Source organism: Papio anubis, chromosome 3 (assembly GCF_008728515.1).
Source record: "Papio anubis isolate 15944 chromosome 3, Panubis1.0, whole genome shotgun sequence".
Lineage (NCBI taxonomy): Eukaryota > Metazoa > Chordata > Mammalia > Primates > Cercopithecidae > Papio > Papio anubis.
In genome coordinates, this window is record NC_044978.1 from 92,854,342 (window position 1) to 92,875,022 (window position 20,681).

General features: G+C 37.5%; 1 protein-coding gene across 7 annotated transcripts in view; it reads right to left on the minus strand.

Annotated features, from left to right (window-relative positions):
• GABRA2 (gamma-aminobutyric acid type A receptor alpha2 subunit) overlaps positions 1-7,315 on the minus strand; it is a 154,842-nt gene extending 147,527 nt beyond the window's left edge. For 2 of the 7 annotated variants that reach the window (XM_003898642.4, XM_017958675.3), the window contains exons 1-3: positions 6,974-7,315; positions 5,863-5,943; positions 3,281-3,396 (exon numbers count right to left, since the gene is read on the minus strand). In XM_003898642.4, the coding sequence (XP_003898691.1) occupies positions 3,281-3,396; positions 5,863-5,933 (187 nt within the window). In that variant the 5' untranslated portion in view covers positions 5,934-5,943; positions 6,974-7,315. The other 5 variants (XM_003898645.5, XM_017958673.3, XM_009206776.4 and 2 more) reach the window with 5 other exon arrangements.
• Positions 7,316-20,681: the final 13,366 nt, after the last annotated feature.

Sequence of the window (20,681 nt, forward strand, 5' to 3'; positions counted from 1 at the left end):
CTCCTCTTAGAATAAAATTCTATTATTCCCATTTTCCCAAAGAAAATATCCAGGCTCAAAATGTCTAGAATAAGAGCTGGTAATGATAGAGCCAGGTGAAAAGAACATTTTTTCTAACTCATAGTTCAAAACTGGTTCCTCTTTTCTATGTACTCATTTATGTCATAGTTATAAAGGAAAGAAAATAGTAACTGAGATTAATTAACTAGATTACTGATCAATAGAGAAGTTCAGTTTGAGACATTAAAATCGAATTGAGCCCATTTTTCCCTTATTATTCATTTCTGGGAAATAATGATACAGGTAATTTCCCTGAGCTTTCTATTTGAAATGACATGTGTGCATTCAGACTAAAAATGTTGGATACAGAAGTAATCATGATAATAATTTAAACTTGCAACAGTACATTTAGAAAGTTCTTCAAAGTCTTTTAGCTATTATCATTTATTAACTGTCCACTAAATGCCAGTCTCTATGCTAAATTCATGGCATATGTCATATTTAAAATTCAAAAAAATTTAAGAATGTCATTAGAAATCCTGTTTCACAGATGACAAATATAGATCCAGAGAGGCTAGGGATTGAAAGGTCACACAACTGCTTAGCCCCAGAGCCAGGATTTTGCTAAATCTCCAGTCTAAAGCAAGGTTCTCTACATTAAGTCACACTGCTCTTCTGCAGAGCGATACTCAACTTACAACCTCAACATTCCTAACTAAAAGGTCAGCCAGATATAGGTAGTCCCATTTTCCAGAAATGAGCTGGTCACAGAAAAGTTAATCAAGCATCAACATTTATTTCATGACCACAATATGCAAATCAATATTTAGTTGCTGAGAAAAGAGGATTTATTTTACAATATCTTGACTCAATGAGCTTCAGATCTTAATAAGGTAACAAGAGAAACATAAAATGGTAATATATCATACAAGATAGTATATAATATGTACCAGTAGACATAGTGCCAATGACTGTTTAAAAAAAAAATAAGAGAAAATTTAATCTGGGTGCTTCAATTCAGTTAAGAAATATCTTTACTAAAAAAGACTAGTGTTAAGATGATTTTCATAGGAAAGGTAGGGTTTAGATCAGCAGAGGGGATGAGGAAAAAATGATTCCAGCCAGAGGAGATCATATGACTAAAAGCCAAGGGAATAGATGAGAATGAATTATCAAGAGAAAATAAATAGATGTGTTTGAAGGGCAGGAAGAATGGGAGGTGGGGTAAAGTGGTAAATGAAACCAGAGAAGTAGCCTGTGGAAATCCTTGTTAAATTAGCAATCTAAGGGAGGAGAGAAAGAATTGATATCATTGAACTGCCAATATGTAGCACACGCTTTATGTACAGTTTTTGTTTATATAGTCAACTCAACAACTCTAAAGGTAACTATATCACAGCCACAGAAACAGGTGATATGGCCAAGGCACAGCTCTGTGTGTGAATGGAGCAGAATTCCAGTCTAGACTTGTCTTCCTCCAAGGAATATGTTCCTTCCACTATCCCTCACCACCATCTACCAAAGGAAATGGGAAGCCACCGTTGGCACTCGATCAAGAGAAGAGAGTGACATATGAAAAGAAGTATAAAGCTAAAAGAAGACTGACCTGACTGTGAGATAATAGCATATGTTCAATATCAGAGGATTGAGGAAGGAAGAGAATAACTCAAGAAAAGCCACTTAGTGTATTGTATTAACCCAACTAACAAGGTAACATAAATCTCTATTTGAATGAAAGCATTGGAAATAAAAAGGATGCAAGATTTTACAAAAGAAATATAAGGAGATCAGTGGCAATACCTAAGTCCTCAAACAGGTAGTTTCTACTACCCAACCGTATACCCAGAGGATAAATACTCCTCTTAAAAATTCAAAGAGACAAAGGCTACAGGCTAACTTCGATATTTTAAAATTTGACAGCAGATGATTTATTTTAAAATAATACAATATATGCCTTAGGAAAAAAATCTGCCTTAGTGCAGACTACCTCTTAAACCACAATTGTGAATTATGAGAGCCTTACTTCTTACTTACTAGGCTTACTTCTCTTATACAAGTTTGGTCAATAGTTCATTGTCACATATGTTAACATGGATAGTAATCCTTATATTCATGTTTATTAGGCATATTAATTACTAATCAGATATTCTTTTCCTTTTTATTTTTCCTATTAGAAACTAAGCATATATTAAGCAACTGAATCCTTCCTTCAGGATACAATGTGTCATGTCTGTGAACATTATTCCTCTCTGGGATTTCTCTTTTAAAATGTAAGATATCACTCAGGGATTCAAGTAAAAAAAACTAATAGAAATTAAATGACATATTATTGAACCAGTTGGGCCTCTTCCAACTTTTTTCTTACCCATGGACAATCCAAACCATACAGTTAGCAAATATATATATATACAAATCTTTTCCAGCAACTAAGGATTGCAAAGTCACTAAAACTTGCAATAACCAGATTAACTATATAAATCTTTGATTACTATCAACTGTTCAACTAATTTGTCTTAATTTTGAATTAACTGTGAGACCAAACATCTTAATGATTATGAAACAAACAAGTGATAATTGTAATCATTAAAATTTAACATATTACCCAAGCCAAATTTTCTTTCCCTTTTTGAGTAAAAATATATTTTTCTGAATAGAAAACTAATGTTTAAATTTGAAATCAAACTGTGCCACAATCTAAAAATTTAGACTTATGTCTAATGTATATCTGAAGTGTCTTTGAAAGTTTCAAAAACAACAAACTTGTGCGTATTTTAGAAATATCACATGCAAGTGTAAAGAAGCATCATCATAGAATGCTAAAAAGTGTATTTGTTAAAATACAACCACTATATTCTTATATTTTTTATGTTCCTTATTTCTGTGTATCTGAGCTGATATGAAAATATGATCAAAGGAAGTATACTTTCTTTACATATGAAATATACTTTCATATGTATATCTGCTCAATAATGCTAGATTTTAACATACTCTAAGTGTAAGAAAGTTAGCCATTTAAAATAAGTTAATTTAAAAACTATTCATGCAGAAAGTCTGGGCTCCATATGACTTTAGTCATTCTATGAAAGATATGTTAAATACATTATGTATGTATAAAAGGAATCACAGATAATGTTTTTTCATATATCTTACTTTCTATTTTCTATAATTTTATATACACAGTGATGCATTCATATACAAAATGTATTAAAATAGGAATATTACCCTTAACTTTTAAAGGCATTATTTTATGAGAGTTTTAAAAAAGGAAAACTATTTTTACCTCCCAGTCCTGGTCTAAGCCGATTATCGTAACCATCCAGAAGTCTGTCAAGAATTCTTGTAAAAATGGTAATGTTATTTTTAGCCTCATCTTCTTGGATGTTAGCCAGCACCAACCTAAACAGATAATTTTAAAAGCTTATATATATACATACGTGTGTTTTGCAAATGCCAACCTGCTTTTCTTCCTTAATTTAAATTTTAACACTCCCTGGGCTATTAGTACCACCCGTTTTCCCCTTTTTTTTTTTTTTTTTTTTTTTTTTGGTTAACTTCTATAAATACTGGTATGTCTGCAAACAAGGTAAACATGAAATTGAAATAGATTCTAAACAGTAGATTATCAGAAGTTTCATGTTAACATTATTTGAGATTCTTATCCCTTTAACATTTCATGTGGACTATTCATTTTCTTTCTAAACCCATCTCCTGGGATATATTATGATTGTAGATTAACACATGCAAACACTATTAGCATTGCTATCCTATAGTTAGAAAATTCCAGTAATCAGACTCGTGAAAAACTGTTTTCAATATTAATTGGGAAATAAATTGCTTTTTGAAGGTAAATATATTTTCTATCTCTCTCATAAGAGTCTTTCTTTTTTGTATGTCTTTTTCTCTTTTAAAACAGGATTTTTTCCTTACTTTGGGTATACCTCCACCCAATGGCCAAGTGCAATATAGACATCAGGGAAACTCCACTGGCTATGTGCCAGGCTCCATGTAGCCAGGAGGTGGAGGTGGGCTCTGAAAGCATCAGCAACACATACACAGCTGCAGAGATCCTTAGAGCCTAGTTCTTCCTGATTGGTCTCTGAGAAGAGCAATATTGTAAAGATTAAAATGCCTAGTTATTTTGTTTTGGTGATAAATTTGTAGAAAGAACAAATGGTCTCAAAATATCACCAGAAAAGCTTTAGAAATTGTGATTTTCTCCATTATTTCTCCATCATAAAGCCAAACCCTGATTCTATCACATGAAGTAATTTGTTGCAGAAGCAACTAAATGTATAAAACAGAATGTCCATTTTCATTGTCTTTTTTTTCCTCAGAATGAATCAGATATTTAAATTACTGGCCCCAAAAAGGAATCATTTATATAATAGAATACAAGACTGGCATAAGCACTACTGGTCAAATATAGAACAGAAAACTAGTTGAGAGAAATATGGTTAAACACTAAGATTTTCAATGATTATTAATTGATCATGGATTGTCCACTCTTTTAAAATAAAAGTAATATATAATTACATTCTGATCAAGGCACATTGTATAAAATATTATCAAAAGTGTCCATTTGCATTTAAATGATAACAGAGCTAGTAGCTATAAGCAGTCAAAATACATCAAAAACTGGTAACCAACTCAAAAAAATATTGTCTTAAGAGCAGAGAAAATATTAAAATATTGAAATGAAGATAAACATCTACAAATTAAATAAGTGTATCACTTTATACCCTCTAGCCTCAAAAGTTTCTGTATTGCCTACTTAGTAGCTAATTTTAAAACCAATAAGTAAGATTTTCATAAAGTTCCACATAGAGCTTTTCACTTGAAAGTGTTTTTTAATCACATTTTGTATTTTCTTTCTCAAACCAATATGCAGTCATTAAATTAGTAGATATTTTCCAAATAAAAACAAGGCTTTACGAGATAGATGGTGTCTCAATTCTATGAAATGTTTTCATACTTTGACCATTACTGGGACAATAAAATAAAAAGTTAAAAGATAAATAAAGATATAATAAAGACTTACTAGTTTTTTAAAAATAAATAGTTACAAGAACATTCTTATAAAACTTGTATCTTAGGTCTTCTGATATTATGAGAATCATATCCTAAAGGCATTAAAGAAAAGATGCCCACTGATGATGAAAATCAGGAAAAACTACAAATAAAATGAAGTTACTGAAAGCAATAAAAATTAATTTCATGTTTTTATAGCATAGGCAAAAGAAAATTCATTACATATTTAAAATCAGTACTCCTGATTGTAAGCATTTGAGAAAAAAAATCTTAATAATGCAAAAAGTTGATGATTAATAAATCTAGCTTTTGTTTTATTGTTTGTGATTGTGAAGTTGCATTCTACCTCCACCTAGAGGTTTAAGACTCACACATCATTTGGGTTTTCTATGGTGACTAAAGGAGCCCATACCATTAAAAAAGAAAAGAAAAGGAAAAGGAAAAAAAAAATAGTTAACACTCAAATCACTTAGCTGGTACTTTTCTGTCATCCTGAAGGAAAATTTGGCTTCCTTACCGAATCCTGGTGTTATATTATAAGTGCCTATACTTAATTACTTCAATTCCTTGTAGGAATATGCCATTGAAAGGATTTTCTTTTCTTCTGTGAATGTTCTGCATGGAAAATGCTTCTGTTTGCTTTTGGATCTTATCACTAAGAACGAGAAGCAGTGAAGTTTTTATAATCTACTACTTCATAGTTCACTTTCCCCATACACCCCCTTTCTGACAAATAATTCTTTAAAACACCCTTGATTTTCAAAAGCATTAATGGCATACAAGAAACACATCTTTACCCTGAATTAAAATAGTCAAATACAATAAATATCTCACCTGGCAGGGTCCCACACCAAGAAAACAAAAAGCAGCAACTGCATGTTGTAGATGTTCAATTTCGTCTTCATCACCGCCGCTCTTTACAAAGCCATGAAAGGAAAAACAAAATACACTTAATATTGCCTTCAGTTCCACTATCCAAGTAACCCCAAAGAATATCCTTTTAGTTAAGGATTCGTGTTAAAGCTACGGAGATTACTTCCTGGACTGTGTGTGGGACTTGATGATTGAGAGAAGATTTCTTTTTTATCGACCCCCACCCCCACCCTTTTCCTTTCTCCTTCTTTCTTTCTTTCTTTTTTTTTTTTTTTTCTTTCTTTTTTTTTTTAACAGCAAGATGACCAAATAATCAGACTTCTCTCTGCCAGGAATGTCCCCCAACCTCATCGTCAGCAAACACTGTTTTGCGCACACATGTAATAATAACACCCTGGACTTTAAATTGACATAGCAGCTGGAAAGGGAATGGGTTGGAGGGGAGGGGAGGAAAGGAGAGGAGAGATGGGTACTTCACGCCACAACGCCCTCAACCACGACCACCTCCGCAACCACAGCGGGAAAAGCTAGGGGCAGGCAGCCCACTTTTGCAATTATTCTTTTCATTACAGTGAACTGCAGTCCTCACGTTTTCGTTTCTTCACTCCCCTTAACAAAATAAAATAAAATAATATCCTTCCTTGCCCACCCACGGTTGCCCAAGACCAAGTCTTGGAGGCAGCCGGGTTCGGATCAAGTGCTGCGAAACGACGCGTTTGACAGCTGCTCCGGAGCCAACGATCACAATAAGAGAAGGAGCTTGAGGCTCCGGCAGCAAACATCAGCCAGGCAGGCAGCGGTAATCACAGTGTGCAAAGTTGAAGACTATAAAAGAGCCAGGCTAACGTGCTGCCGGGCAGGTGTCCTGGATTTTATTGTAGTTGCAAATATGCTTCTGGTGATAAGTATCGAAATTATTTTTTAAGTGCGCTGGGTAGGAGGGAGGTGCGGGAATTGAGCCTCCTCCGTTTCCAGGGAGCCTCTGAAAGTGGGGTGGGGGAGATGAGGCATGCACGCGAGGCAAAGACAAACAGGAAAGGGGCTCTATCAGGACCAACGTGTGCGACCCTACCTGAAACAGCAAGCAGAATTCGGTGTTTTCTTCCTTTTGCCCTGATCTTTACGAGATAGGAAACTTGAGAGAGAGAGAGAGACAGAGAGAGAGAGAGAGAGAGAGAGAGAGAGAGAGAGAGAGAGAGAGAGAGAGAGAGAGACTGCAGCAGCCAAGCGAGCGTGGAGCGATGGGCTGGTGGAAGCCGGAGAGGAGCGCTAGGAGCGGCGGCGGCGGCGTGAGGTGTAGAGGGAGGCAAAGGCGTTCGTAGTGGCGGTATGGGCGGAGGAGGAGGAAGAGGAGGAGGAGGAAGAGGAGGAGGGGGAAAACGATGACAGGAGCTGGGGCGGAGGGGGGGGAATTGGGGGGACGCGGGCGGAGGCGCGGAGCGCGCCGGCGGTGGCGGGCACGAGCCCCGCGCCTGGAGGAGGAGGAGTCAGGCCGGGTAGCAGGGCTAAGGAGGTTCCCGGGAACGCAGGGACCCCCCCCCCTACACACCCACTCCCCCGCCTGGATCCCTGGTAACCGACCGTCGCCCGCCTGGCACTAGCAGCGGCGCAGACCCGGGCGGCGTCGGGCGCCCGGGTGCGCTCGGAGCGCAGCTCCCCTCGCCCACGCCGCGCAGGAGGAACTGAGCCCACGCGCCGCCCCGGGCTGCCCCCCGAGGTCGCTTTCTGGGGCTCCCGAGAGCCCCCAAGGTTCCTGGCAGGGCCGCTGGTGGGTGTTGGTGTGAAGTCGGAAATGCAGTGTGGCTGTGATGCCCTAGATCCCTGGGGCCGCGCCCTGCCGCCCGTCCCCCAACATTACCCTGCTGTGGAGCGACGTGGCTGCTAAGAGGTAAAGAGGTTCCGCTCCCGCTGGTGGGCAAGGGGACTAATCACGCCTTTACTTAGTCATCAGCGCATCCACGCAGGACCAAGTTCAAAGCATGTTGCGTGAAATCAGACAGCAGGAAGTTTCTTTGATTTCCTGAACCCTCCTGATATATCATTCATTCCTTCACACTACTGCAATCAAGACCGATTTCCCCTGAAAGCTCTAAAGCTGGAGAATTCCCTTGAGCCAGTCAGTAAAGTCCATTTGCAGATTACACACACACCTTGGGAAACCTCCCGCTCACTTCCAGCAATCCTTTTCCAACCTCTTTTCACAGGCGCCCTCCCTAGCAGGTGATCAAACTCAATCAACAGCTCCAAAAGTTTACATTACCCCGGAGCAAAAAGGGACCTGCTGTGTTTCTACTACCTCTGCAACTCATTCCCCAGGGGGAGGAAAGGTAACAAGGTTTGAGGTTTTCCCCTTTTAGGGCTTTTCACTGGCAAAGGGACTTGGAATTCCAGTCCCATCTTACACTTTCAGCACTGTGTGTTTGATCTATCTTATTTCTGTTCTATTTTATTTTTTATTTTTATTTTTTTATTTTTTTTTTATTTTTTTTTTTTTTTTTGAGGCGGAGTCTCGCTCTGTCGCCCAGGCTGGAGTGCAGTGGCGCGACCTCGGCTCACTGCAAGCTCCGCCTCCCGGGTTCCCGCCATTCTCCTGCCTCAGCCTCCCGAGTAGCTGGGACTACAGGCGCCCACAACCGCGCCCGGCTAATTTTTTGTATTTTTAGTAGAGACGGGGTTTCACCGTGGTCTCGATCTCCTGACCTTGTGATCCGCCCGCCTCGGCCTCCCAAAGTGCTGGGATTACAGGCGTGAGCCACCGCGCCCGGCCTTTCTGTTCTATTTTATATGAGGTGACAAAATCCAAACGTGCAACTTGAACAGAAAAAAAAAAAAAAAAAAGAGAGAGACATTTTCCTTTTTGTACCGCACATAAGACAAAATGTTATGCACATTCTACTAAGGCAAAGCAGAGTCAGTGTTTATCTCCTCCAGAAGTTGTTATAAACGTTAGACACTTTAAAGGAAAAAAAAAAGAGAGAGAGAGAGAGAGAGAGTTAAGTATGCTGATATGTTTCTGTCATTTTACATTCAGAGTCAATATGTGCCAAACACTTCAATTTTGTTAGTTATGCACCAAAAATTCAGATGTTTTTCCTAGATGGAGCAGTTTTTCTAACAGGCACTGCTAATCTACAGTAAATTTTAGCTTTGCTTTGAAGATTATGGGAGGAGAGTAAAACCTTTACATTGTAAATATTTCCAGCTGTCCTTTTTAACCTATTAATCACCACTTTCTGGATGAGCATTTAATATGTTACAACCTAAACAAACATTTACTCTCTTATTTAGCTTGCTCTGTGAAGAGTGGAACACCACCCAGCTCTCTCCTCCATCATTAATATTCCTTTCCTGACTTGCCCATTGCAGAGCCTAATTGAAATTCACAAAGATAAAAAGCATGCCATTTAAAACCTTGCAACCAGAGAACCTTAAGTGTCTTATACTTGGCATGAACAGTTCACTTCCTACTGTATTTTCCTATTTTCCATTTCTGTGAGTCAATCTTCATTAAGATCTCTATCACTTCTCCATTTATATTATTAATAAATTGTTGATATTTTGATAATGAAAGTTAAGCAGTGTATGGTTCTTCCCAGCCTTAATTGCTGTTCTCCAACAAAATTTTTCTTTAATGAATGTCATAATTTTTGTAAATATATTCATATATTATTCTAATACTTATATGGTCTTATCCTGGATTGTAATATCAAATTATAAATGTTAGTTTTAATTTTTTTCATTCAACATTTATCTAAATGGGAATGGTTTGTTCTGAGAAATTAGCTTTTCCCTTTAGCACCCTTATTAAATGTGTAATTTCAATGACATATGACCCTCTCTTTTTTTTTTTTTTTTTTTTTTTGAGACGGAGTCTCGCTCTGTCGCCCAGGCTGGAGTGCAGTGGCCGGATCTCAGCTCACTGCAAGCTCCGCCTCCCGGGTTCACGCCATTCTCCTGCCTCAGCCTCCAGAGTAGCTGGGACTACAGGCGCCCGCCACCTCGCCCGGCTAGTTTTTTGTATTTTTTAGTAGAGACGGGGTTTCACCGTGTTAGCCAGGATGGTCTCGATCTCCTGACCTCGTGATCCACCCGTCTCGGCCTCCCAAAGTGCTGGGATTACAGGCTTGAGCCACCGCGCCCGGCGACATATGACCCTCTTACATGACACTTCACAAAGTTCAAGCTGCTTTGAATGATTTTCACCATTTTGATTTTTTTCTGTAAGTGTATGTTACTACATCGCACAGATTTGGAGATGCATTTACTGGAGAAAGACCCAAAGTAAAAACTAAATTTAATTTTTTTCATTATAAAACCTTGATTTTCAGTTCTCACAAAACGTTTTACAATTTTAAATGTTGGATAGCTGTAACTTAAACTTCAAAGCACATTAAAGGAAATGGAACTAGAAAAGCTGCTTGTGGGCAGCAGGTTTCTACTGCTTAAGCCATATCTATACTGTTATTTTGTTGTATTACTAGCCCAGACAAATTTCTCTGGAAATTTGGAGGATTATCCAGCTTCCTCAAACGTCTGACAAACTCAACCAGATTTTATTCTCTGCTCTTTGTGATAGAGTGCAGGTTAACTGCCTGAGATCTGAGCCAGCCTGTGTGGGTCGTGACTAAGCTCTTCCTACCCACTCCTTTTAGAGCATGTCCTAAGGCAACCAATCCTGAGGAAGAATTGACAACTAATTGGCTACCAGTAAATCCATTCCCACTCAGGCTTGGACAGCACAAAATCTTCTGTTTCAAACCAGTTTGAATTACTGATCAACAAATTAGGTTGGTGGGTGGAGGTGGTCACTTCTTACATATTCCCCAACCCCAACACTGAAATCCCTAAGGAAATTTCCACATAAAGACCATGAATAAAAGAAAGCTGAAGAATTGGGAGATCTTGGTTTTGTCTGATTTCTTATGAGCTGATGTCTCACAATATTGTACAATTTTAAGATTTGTTATAAAAACTGTTCATGTTCTTGAACAGATATTTTGTACAGCTTCCATTTTTAGAGCTCAGCCTAGCGTTACTGCTATAGAGAGCTACTTCTTTATATGCCCTATTGAAGACTTAATCTTTAAGCTTCCTATAGATTGATATGTGTATATAAGTATATATATTATGTATGTATATATAATACACCTATATTTTTGTACACTTATATGCATACATACATATATGCAAATATACTAATATATCTGTAGATAAACATATATCAGAACTAATAAAAATAGACATGAATATTTTAATAAGAATAGCATTTAAATATCACAATTCTACAAAATACATTTAATCTTACTACTACATGAATTGAATCATGATGATCTTTACATGCTTTGAAGAGCAATATCATAATTACTTCAACAAGAATAGCATCTCACTATATTTAACTTTTAAAACTCTCAGTACATATTTCATATAATAAATTTGTGTATATTTTAACTACATACATTCTTTTGTGATTCATTCATTTGAACGAGAATACAAATTTATGAAAAATTAGGAACTGAAGCACAGATTATTCTGTTTTCAAACAATTAAATATTATCTTCTACTTTTTCCCATTGAACGATTTACTAATTTCAAAATGGACCTGGAGTATATGTCAGTTCTCACATATTCACCACATTACCAAAAGACAAAACAAAACAAAACTGGTGCAATTTCTTAGTTGACAATTATCAATTCAAAATCAGAACTGGGTCAAGAACTATATTTCCCATATATTGCATTTAGATGGAGGCTTAGGCACGAAGGTTCTAAAAGAAGAAACAGCTGTGAAGTGGAAGTAACTAGTTTCACAAACAAATAATACCAAAACTACTCTCTTACATTCATGGATCTAGGTCGCATTTCATCATATACATATATATATGTATACTTGCTTGGATAAACTATGCACATTACCTTCTTCAAATAGAATTAGTAACTCTGTTTATCAAGTAATTTTACAAATTCTCATCCAACTTGCAAATTGAATATATCAAGCATTCAGGATATCCTGGTGGTTTCTGAGATTTTTAAAACAATTTACATCATGACACACGTAAGAATTATTTGTAAGAAAATTATTTTGCTTTCCTTTTGTGAAATTATAGGTATAATTTATTTTTAGGTTAATAAATTGCTTCCTAAAACAAAGATAAAACTCTGCTAATTCAAACCAAAAATGTCCTCATTGAAAATTATGCTTGTTAATGAAGTATAAGCTGCTACATGATCAGCAGCTTTACCTGTGAGACATGTCCTTTAAATAATATTCATAGTAATGACAAGAATAAAAGGAGACCTGTAATGTCTTCATTGGTATAACAGCTTAGATCCCATTCTAAATGTTTTGTATTAACTCATATAATCTTCCAAAGTAGGAAGTTATTATTATTTCCATTTCACTGATAAGAAGGTTTAGACACAGAAATATTAAGCTGACTCAAGATCTCACAGTGCTGGCTGGCAGAAGGAGTAGAGCCCTGGCAATATGGCTCCAGAGTTCTCATAACTACTATACTCTATGTAATAACACCTTATCATGAGCAGTTATTCAGACAAAGGCAACAACAATAACAACAAAATCAGAAAACAGAGAGAGTCCAGGACCTAATTTGAACCCATTTATAAACACCTCAGGTGGGATAAGATTGGTCCAACTGAAGGATTATTCCAATATCATTATTTATAGCATCAAAACTCTTGCATCTTAAGAGGAACAGAGGGTATATATAGTGAAGAAATAAATGAAAAATATAATCAGGCTATGGGCATTTTATGGTCAATCAGTGCAAAATGAAAGAGAAAATAGAACCCAATTATTTCTAAGAAAAAGTGAATAATACTATAGCAAATTAATTATAGATATCAAATGACTTCAAATATAGATCATTCATCTTTGGTAGAGACTTTTTGTATTTGAGAGAGTGGCTTGCTCATAGATGCTCAATAAATAATTGCTGATCTTTGTAAAGTTAAGCACTTTGGAATACAAATTGGGAGCCTTGGTTCCAGAGCCTGACCTTGGGCAGTCTTAGCTATGGCATATGCTGTTACCTCTTAGAGCTCTATCTCTGTCCATCACTGACTATCAGTGCTTAGATACCTTTTTTCCTCAAAAGGTATCTACTCTAGTGTTCTCTATCTTATCACCTTTCCTCTACTGAAATCCTGAACACTGGGAGATATTCAGTGTAGACTCTTTCTCAACCACCCGCCAGTACCGTACACACACACACCCACACACACACACATTTACTATTGCTGAGAAAGTACCTCCTATCTATCCATTATCTAAACCATTCTGTTCATTACCAATTCCATAGCCTTATCTCTATCCTCACTTGAAATATTGGAATATCAATATACAGTAGCCTACTAATTAGTTTCTCTGCCTCTGATCTCCGTTTTCTCCAATCTGTCTTCCACTGGAACAACAAAAATATTTCTACATCTGATTTTGATAGTGTCACTCAGTCATCTAAAATGTTTTCTTGAAAACAGTATAAGGTGCAAACTCTTTTGCATATCACATCTGAGTTCAAATTATAGCTTATACCTCCAGCCTCAACTCTGCTCTCTCTGCACACTCCTTGTTATACACACATTCATGCATGTGTGTGCACATACACACACATGCACACACATCCATAACCAGCATTCATTTTTCAAGCATCATTCTTTTCTCTATGCTTCCTGCAAACATAACTTTGCATTTCTCTCAAGAGCCAGTGGTTTTATGCCTCTATGCTTTTGTTTATCACTGTCTTTTCCTACTGGAATGCCGTGTTCACCCTATCTACCTGATGAACACTCCAAGTTTCAGCCCTGTAAACTACTTCTTCTTCCAGATAAAATTACCATGCCTTACTTTGTACTCCTGCTGAACTTAGCACAGGCGTTTAACATTAAGCCTAAATATTCAACTGAACTTATTTATTAACTTTTCTATCACACTATCTTAGTCATTGGGGGCTGCTATAACAAAATACCATAAAATGTGTGGCTTTTAAACAACATAAATTTACTTTGCGCAATTCTGAAAGTCAAGAACTCCAAGATCCAGGCACTGCAAGATTCCGTGTCTGGTGAAGGCATGCTTTCTTGTTCATAGGTGGTGCCCCCTTGCCGTGTCTTCACATGGTAGAAAAGGGAAGGTAGCTCTCTGGAGTATCTTTTATAAGGACACCAATCTCATTAATTAGGGCTCTGCTCTCAGGACCTAAGCATCTCCCAAAACGCCTCACCTCCTAATACCACAGGGATTAGGATTTTAGCACATGAATTTTGGGAGAACACAAACATTCAGATCATAGCACTCACCCTATTGAACTGTGAGCTATTTAAAGGCAGAAGGAGACTCATCTAAGCTATCTTTACTGTCTACATGCACAGGCGAATCAAGCATATATCATCTTTCAGGAAATTCTTGAGGACATAAGCATCTGTACCTTCATAAGTGATATAGTTTGGATATTTGTCCCCTTTAAATCTCATGTTAAAATTTGATCCTCAGTATTGGAAGTGAGGTTTAGTGGGAGGTATTTGGGTTATGGGGGCAGATCCTTCATGAAGGGCTTTGTGCCCTCCCTGAGTAATGAATGAGTTCTTCCTCTATTAGCTCCCTTGAGGTCTGATTGTTAAAAGATCCTGGCACCGCCTCCTTTCTCTTTTTCTTTCTTTGTCTTTCCATGTGATGCCTTCTGTCCTATGCCTTCTGCCATGAGTAAAAGCAGCCTGAAGCCCTCACCAGAGGCAGATGCTGGTCCCCTGCTTTTTATACAGCACCTAAAGAACCATAGGCCAAATAAACTTATTTTCTTATAAATTATCCAGGTTTATGTATTTCTTTACAGCAATGCAAAATGAACTAAAACAATATGTATATGGGAATCATAATCCTTCCTTCAGAGGAATGAGATGTTACAGAGAGTTGAGGTTAAGAGTTCAGACTCTGGTTCTAAATCCTAATCCTACTACTTACTCACTATACAACCTCTGACAAATTCCTTAGCCTTATCTTGTCTTAGTTTTCTTACCTGAAGAATAAAAGTATTTGTAGAACCTACTACTCTTGGTCATCACAGGTATTTTATGAGTTGATATATGTGCACAGAGCAACGCATGAATCATAGACAACACTACACAGTGTTAGCTGGTGTTACTGAAGTATTTGAAAGCTGTTAGATCACTGCCTCCACATTCAGTTGATGAGATTTAGTTGCATGCACAGCCCTTGAATTTGTTGAATCTTTTGGCTCTTAGCTTTGGATTAGACAGTTCCCATCCACTCTTTCCCACCCACATTCAAGCTCCCACCTTCAGAGAATGACCTGTCAGAACCCAGCACATATATCTACATTCTCTTATGCTGCATTAGATTATTTTTTCTCGTGAATACATTGTTTCCCTCATTCCCCCATTTTTTTCTGCTCTTTTTTTCCCTCCTGTCCTCCTTTTAGTATCCTATGCCCTCCTTTTTATTCCAGCTCGGACTGTTTCCATCTTTCGTTAGTTCTCTAATGTCCCCTTTTCCTCCCTCTTTCTCATTAGTATTCCTACATAGTATATATCTGCATTTGTGTATGCACTTGTCTTTTGGCATATGGAAAAACGTGTGTTTGTAAGAGTGTATACAGATAAGAAGACAGTGTCTATTTAAGCAGATGAGAATGTGAGTGCTTATGCTGCACATGGATGGGCATCCCTGCCTGTGTTTCTGGGTAAAGTCCTCTGTGTAAGCAATACTATTAAATCCACTCAAATGTATAGTATTGATCCATTATATTAATTGAATTGAAAAGTCAAGTGGGGCTTTATTTTTTGAATTGGCTACTGATTTGCCTGCAATATTTTTTTAAAGCCACATGTTTAAATGAAGCCCAAATCTGTAACACCTAGAGAGCTAAATTCATTTGTCAATGTGGAGGCATCCAGCTGCCCTTCCTACCCATGCCCTAGAGTCAAATATGGTTAAAAGTTGCCCTTCCTTTTCCTGTGACTTCTGGATATCCAGTATATATTCAGTTTGAAAAGAGAAATATGAAAATTTTCTGCATTATGAATTAAGAGTTAACAAATTATCCTTAAAATAGGACAACAAATAAAATAACAAACTATTCCAAAACATTTTGGTGGGGAGAGAGATGTTTTTAAAGAGGCTAATGATGGACATTAGTGCTGTCCAACAACGACTGCCAGTTTCCAGCATAGAGGTATGAACAGATCAAATTTTCTCACTTTCCTTGAAATTAGAGTTGCCAATGAAAATTGCTCTGACCAATGATGGGGAAGCTAAACAGACTTAGGCCATTTCCAGATGGAAACTGGATGAATGAGTGTCTGATTCACCATGTTTACTCCTTCCCTGTTATCTGGTTATTACCAGTGATGCTCCAAATAGTGATGGTTCCTCAGTGGGTCCTTGAATGAGGATGACAAAGGTCAGAACTCTTAACTGACTGGCACTGAACATATAGCATGGACAAAAAATACATATTTGCTGCTTTAAGCCTCTAAAATTTGGGGGTACTATCTACTACAGAATAACTCAATCTATCCTTACTGCTGAAATTTGAAGAGAAAAGCAAGGGGTTCTTTTTTTTTTTTTATCTTGTTTTGATACCAAATATTGATTGGTGAAGTGACATATAAAATCTTTTCTGGCAAAGAAGATTTTTTAAAAGATCCAAAAATCACAGCCCATAAATACCTTCTTGCCTAAGCCTAAATTAAATGATTTCATTGGTCTTTAGTTGTATTTATGCTTTTTTTCCCCATTTCTTAACTGTTTTTATCTTTATTTCTCCTCCACTTGAACACCCGGAGGGGTTGAGAAAAAGTCTGAGATTGTTCCTGACAAACATTTCTTCTAAATCTCTGTTTCATTCTTCCTTAGAGTGGCACAGACATTGGGTAGGTGGATGATATTCATTGAGTTCCAACAGGAACTCTGATTATCAAATCATCTGACAGGTATTAGAAATGGGAAAGAAAATGATTTAAAAAGAAGGGATAAGGAAAAGAGGACTGATGTGACAGCAACTGCTACATGTTAAAGTGAAAGAGAGACAATTAAAAAAAAAAAACAGTTCTGAGTAGAAATGCATGTTAGGAAAGCATCTCCATGTTTTCACTACATAAAGAAAAACAAAAGAAATTGGCTCTGACCTAAAAATATAATGAGAACTTTGAGGCCATTTTCAGAGATTTTTGACAAGGTAGAAAAGGCCAGTTAGTTACAGGTTTTAATATGGACTATTTTGTTTTCATTGCACAATTCACTGGAGCAAAAATTTATGGGTTTAAACTGCTTTTAGCTAGTCAATCAACATCAAACCATTGAAACAATTTAACATTCAAATTGTGAGAAGAAAAATGTACTTGTCTTTAATAAGCCCTTGAGGGAGCAGACACTGTTTCTCTCTCCTTATATTCCTCACAGCGCTTTCCAGACAGTAAGTGCTCAATAAACATTAATAGAAAGTACAATAGGCAAGTGAATAAATGTGAGTAAATTAACGAATGAAAGATTGTGTCAAAAAGTTCTCAAAGGTCATTTATAGTAGAACACCTGTTCTCACCTTCTCCATTTTGACCCTCTCTAGCCTGGCCTCAATGCAGTAGGCTGTGTCATGTCACTGCATAATTTAAAATTCTTTAAACACTTTCTATTTCTCTTAAATTCAAGACTAGATTCTTTATATGGCTAGTGTCTTGTATACTTTGGCTCCTATCTGGTCTTGAGCCATTATTTTCCTCGCTCCATGAACACCAACCTTCTTTCAGTACCTGAAATGTGCCAGACTCCCTCATGGCATTTCTTTTCCTGCCATAGGGCATCATAGCACATGTTTCCTCTGACGGAAGCCTCCTACCTCCTTTACCTGATTTGCACCTATTCATTCCTCTTAGAAAAAATTAGGAAGCACTTCCTTAAGCCTTCCCTGACACAGTAACCTCACCACCCCAGTCTCTGTTATGTTCCCTTGTTAAATGTGCTTTTTTTTTTTTTTTTAAGAGATCTTGTCTCCGTTTTTTAATCATTGTGTGTGATTATTTTACTAACATCTGTTAACCAACAGTGCTATATATTCCATGAGTTCAGGTCTCCCGCTTATTGTTACTTAACATTGTGCATCCTTGAATTAGTGCATTGCCTGATTCATTGTAAGCATGCAATAAATCATTGTTTTAAAAAAAAACGAAAGAATAAATGTATAACAAACTCAGAATGTGATGTATAATGTTACTTTCAAAGCTAACATCTCCTATCCCTAAAATTAAATCTATAGTCCAATTATTTGGATTGTTGCTACTGTCATAAAGAGCCTATGGAGAACTAGGAGCTGAAGACAATGTCACTGCCTCTCTACACTTATGAGAAGCGGACACATTTTGTGTTGGTAAAAAAGTGGGAGAGAAATTCAATCAAGGTAGGCCAGCAAAAGGAACAAAAGGAAATTATGTATTTGGTTCACAATAAGGAAGATTTTTTTTTTTTTTTTTTTTTTTTTTTTTTTTTGAGTCCAGGCTTTGCTCTGTCTCCCAAGTTGGAGTGTAGTGGTGCAATTTCGGCTCATTGCAACCCGTGCCTCATGGGTTCAAGCAATTATCTGTCTTAGCTTCCCGAGTAGCTGAGATTACAGGCACCCACCACCATGCCTGGCTAATTTTTGTATTTTTAGTAAAGATGGGGTTTCACCATCTTGGCCAGGATGATCTTTAACTCCTGACCACGTGATCCACCCACTCAGCCTCCCAAAGTGATGGGAGTACAGGCATGAGCCATTCAATGTAGGTGGTAATGATAGAGGCCAGTGGGCTATTAGCTTCAAAGGATAAAACTGCATGTAGGTTATTGCCAGTATTCAGGAACTGACATCCATCAAATCTTGCCTTAGTATCTCTGCCTAAAATAGAATGATCTATTATTATTTAGCTAGGATATAGGACTAAAGTCTGATGGATAAAGAAGAACACTGACATTAGAAAATCATTGCCTGAAGTGTTTTAAGGGACTTTGGCATCGAAACCAATCCTGCCATCTATTTCTACCTAGGGCTATGTCTGAGCCATAAAGCTGACTAACTTCAAGAAACCATTGAATTTACAAGTCACCTAGGAGCTCACTGAGGCGCCCTCTCAAACACTCTAACACCACCACAAGCTGGTTTATGATATTTTCTGGGTGCAACAAACTGTAGACATTTTAGTATAAGTAGTAGACATATGTATATAGACAATTTAAGTTTAACTAATATTTAGTTAATTAACCTAAGAAATTTTTCAGCATAAATCAACCTGTTTTCGGCTTACTAATTAGCATAAGACCTATAATAAATAACCTTTTGGTGGTAATAGTAATGGGATTTGAAGCTAGGAAGACTTTAAGAGGACCCAAACTCCTTGCATGAATAAGGTCTACAAAGAGCAAGCTCAGCAATGCCCAGAGTGCCACAGTCAACCCCAGAGACATTGACCTGGAGACATCTTGCCACTGGATCCAATTATAAGACCAGCCGATCTTGCCATCAGACTCTCTTTTGTAACACTCAAAGTAAATATTTCATGGAAGATGGTGTTCCATGGAACTAAGGGCAAATGAATGGAACTTTTCCCAATCTAAGAAGTTCCATGACTATACCTGCTTGTTAATAAATGTATTCTGCTTGGAAGATTTTCACCTGAGACCTGCTTTCATTGTGAGTTAACATCTAGTGAAGAGATTGTAGGATAGAGACTACCTCTAATCAGTGGTGGTTACTCATGTTTACCAGAAGAACCTGACAATCACTAAAGGATCAAATTGGTTTTGCATAGTTGGGTGATCTAGAACTGTTCACAGGATCTGTAGAGTCTGAAAATGAGAAAACAAGGAAAGAGCAGCTGTTATTTAAGGAAGTGTTGCTAGGGCTTTAGTTGTGATAGGACTAACGGTAGCAATAGTGACATAAGTTGGCTGAAGCTAGTACACAAAGGAAAGGTGCACTCACACCTGAACCTAAGTTTTTCAATTTAGACAAGACCTCCCTTGGAAAATAAAATTTATGTCACAGGAAGAAAGGGCATGGAGCAGAAAAGGTGTTTTATTTCTAGAACACTTGTAGGTAATATGGAAAGAAACTCTTGAGCCTGGTTTATGGTAGGCTCAGAGCTTGGCTCTGACCCAAGTCAGAGCCAGAGATATTTTAAGGTTTAGCATCTTTCCCCAAAGAAAGCTCACCATGGTGAAACCACCCCCATAGAGTTTACAAGAATTACACGCTGGATTCTGGGCATAAAAAAGTAGTTATAATTAAGCATTAATCAGGCTGCACTTTGGTTGTTGAGTCAGATGGGGCTGTGCTGAACTCAAGGTCTAATCCCCATGAGCTTTATGGAGGAGTGAATTTCCAGCAAGACTTCATGTGATCTGTTCTACTGAGGCTTTACCTAGTTGTCAGGATTCTGGCTTTCCAGGTCTTCAATAACACCCAATCTCCAGGCTGACTGTGATGAAAGGGCATATCTGTAGGAAACAGCAGTCTGCTAGAAGCAAATTTATGAATAATAGGTAGAATCAGGCCTCAGGATTGCACACACCTGGCAGTGTCTTGCTCCTTTTTATGTATGTTGTCTTTTATTCAAAGGGTGGAGCATGGGAAGGGCATCCCATATAGTATTTCAAAAGGACTAAATTTGAGCCTGCTTTTAAGAGCCACTCTTACTCTGAGCAGGGAAATAGGCAAAGCCTTATCCCAGGTCAAGCTGGTTTCCTGACAAATCTTAACTAAAGCCTTTTCTCA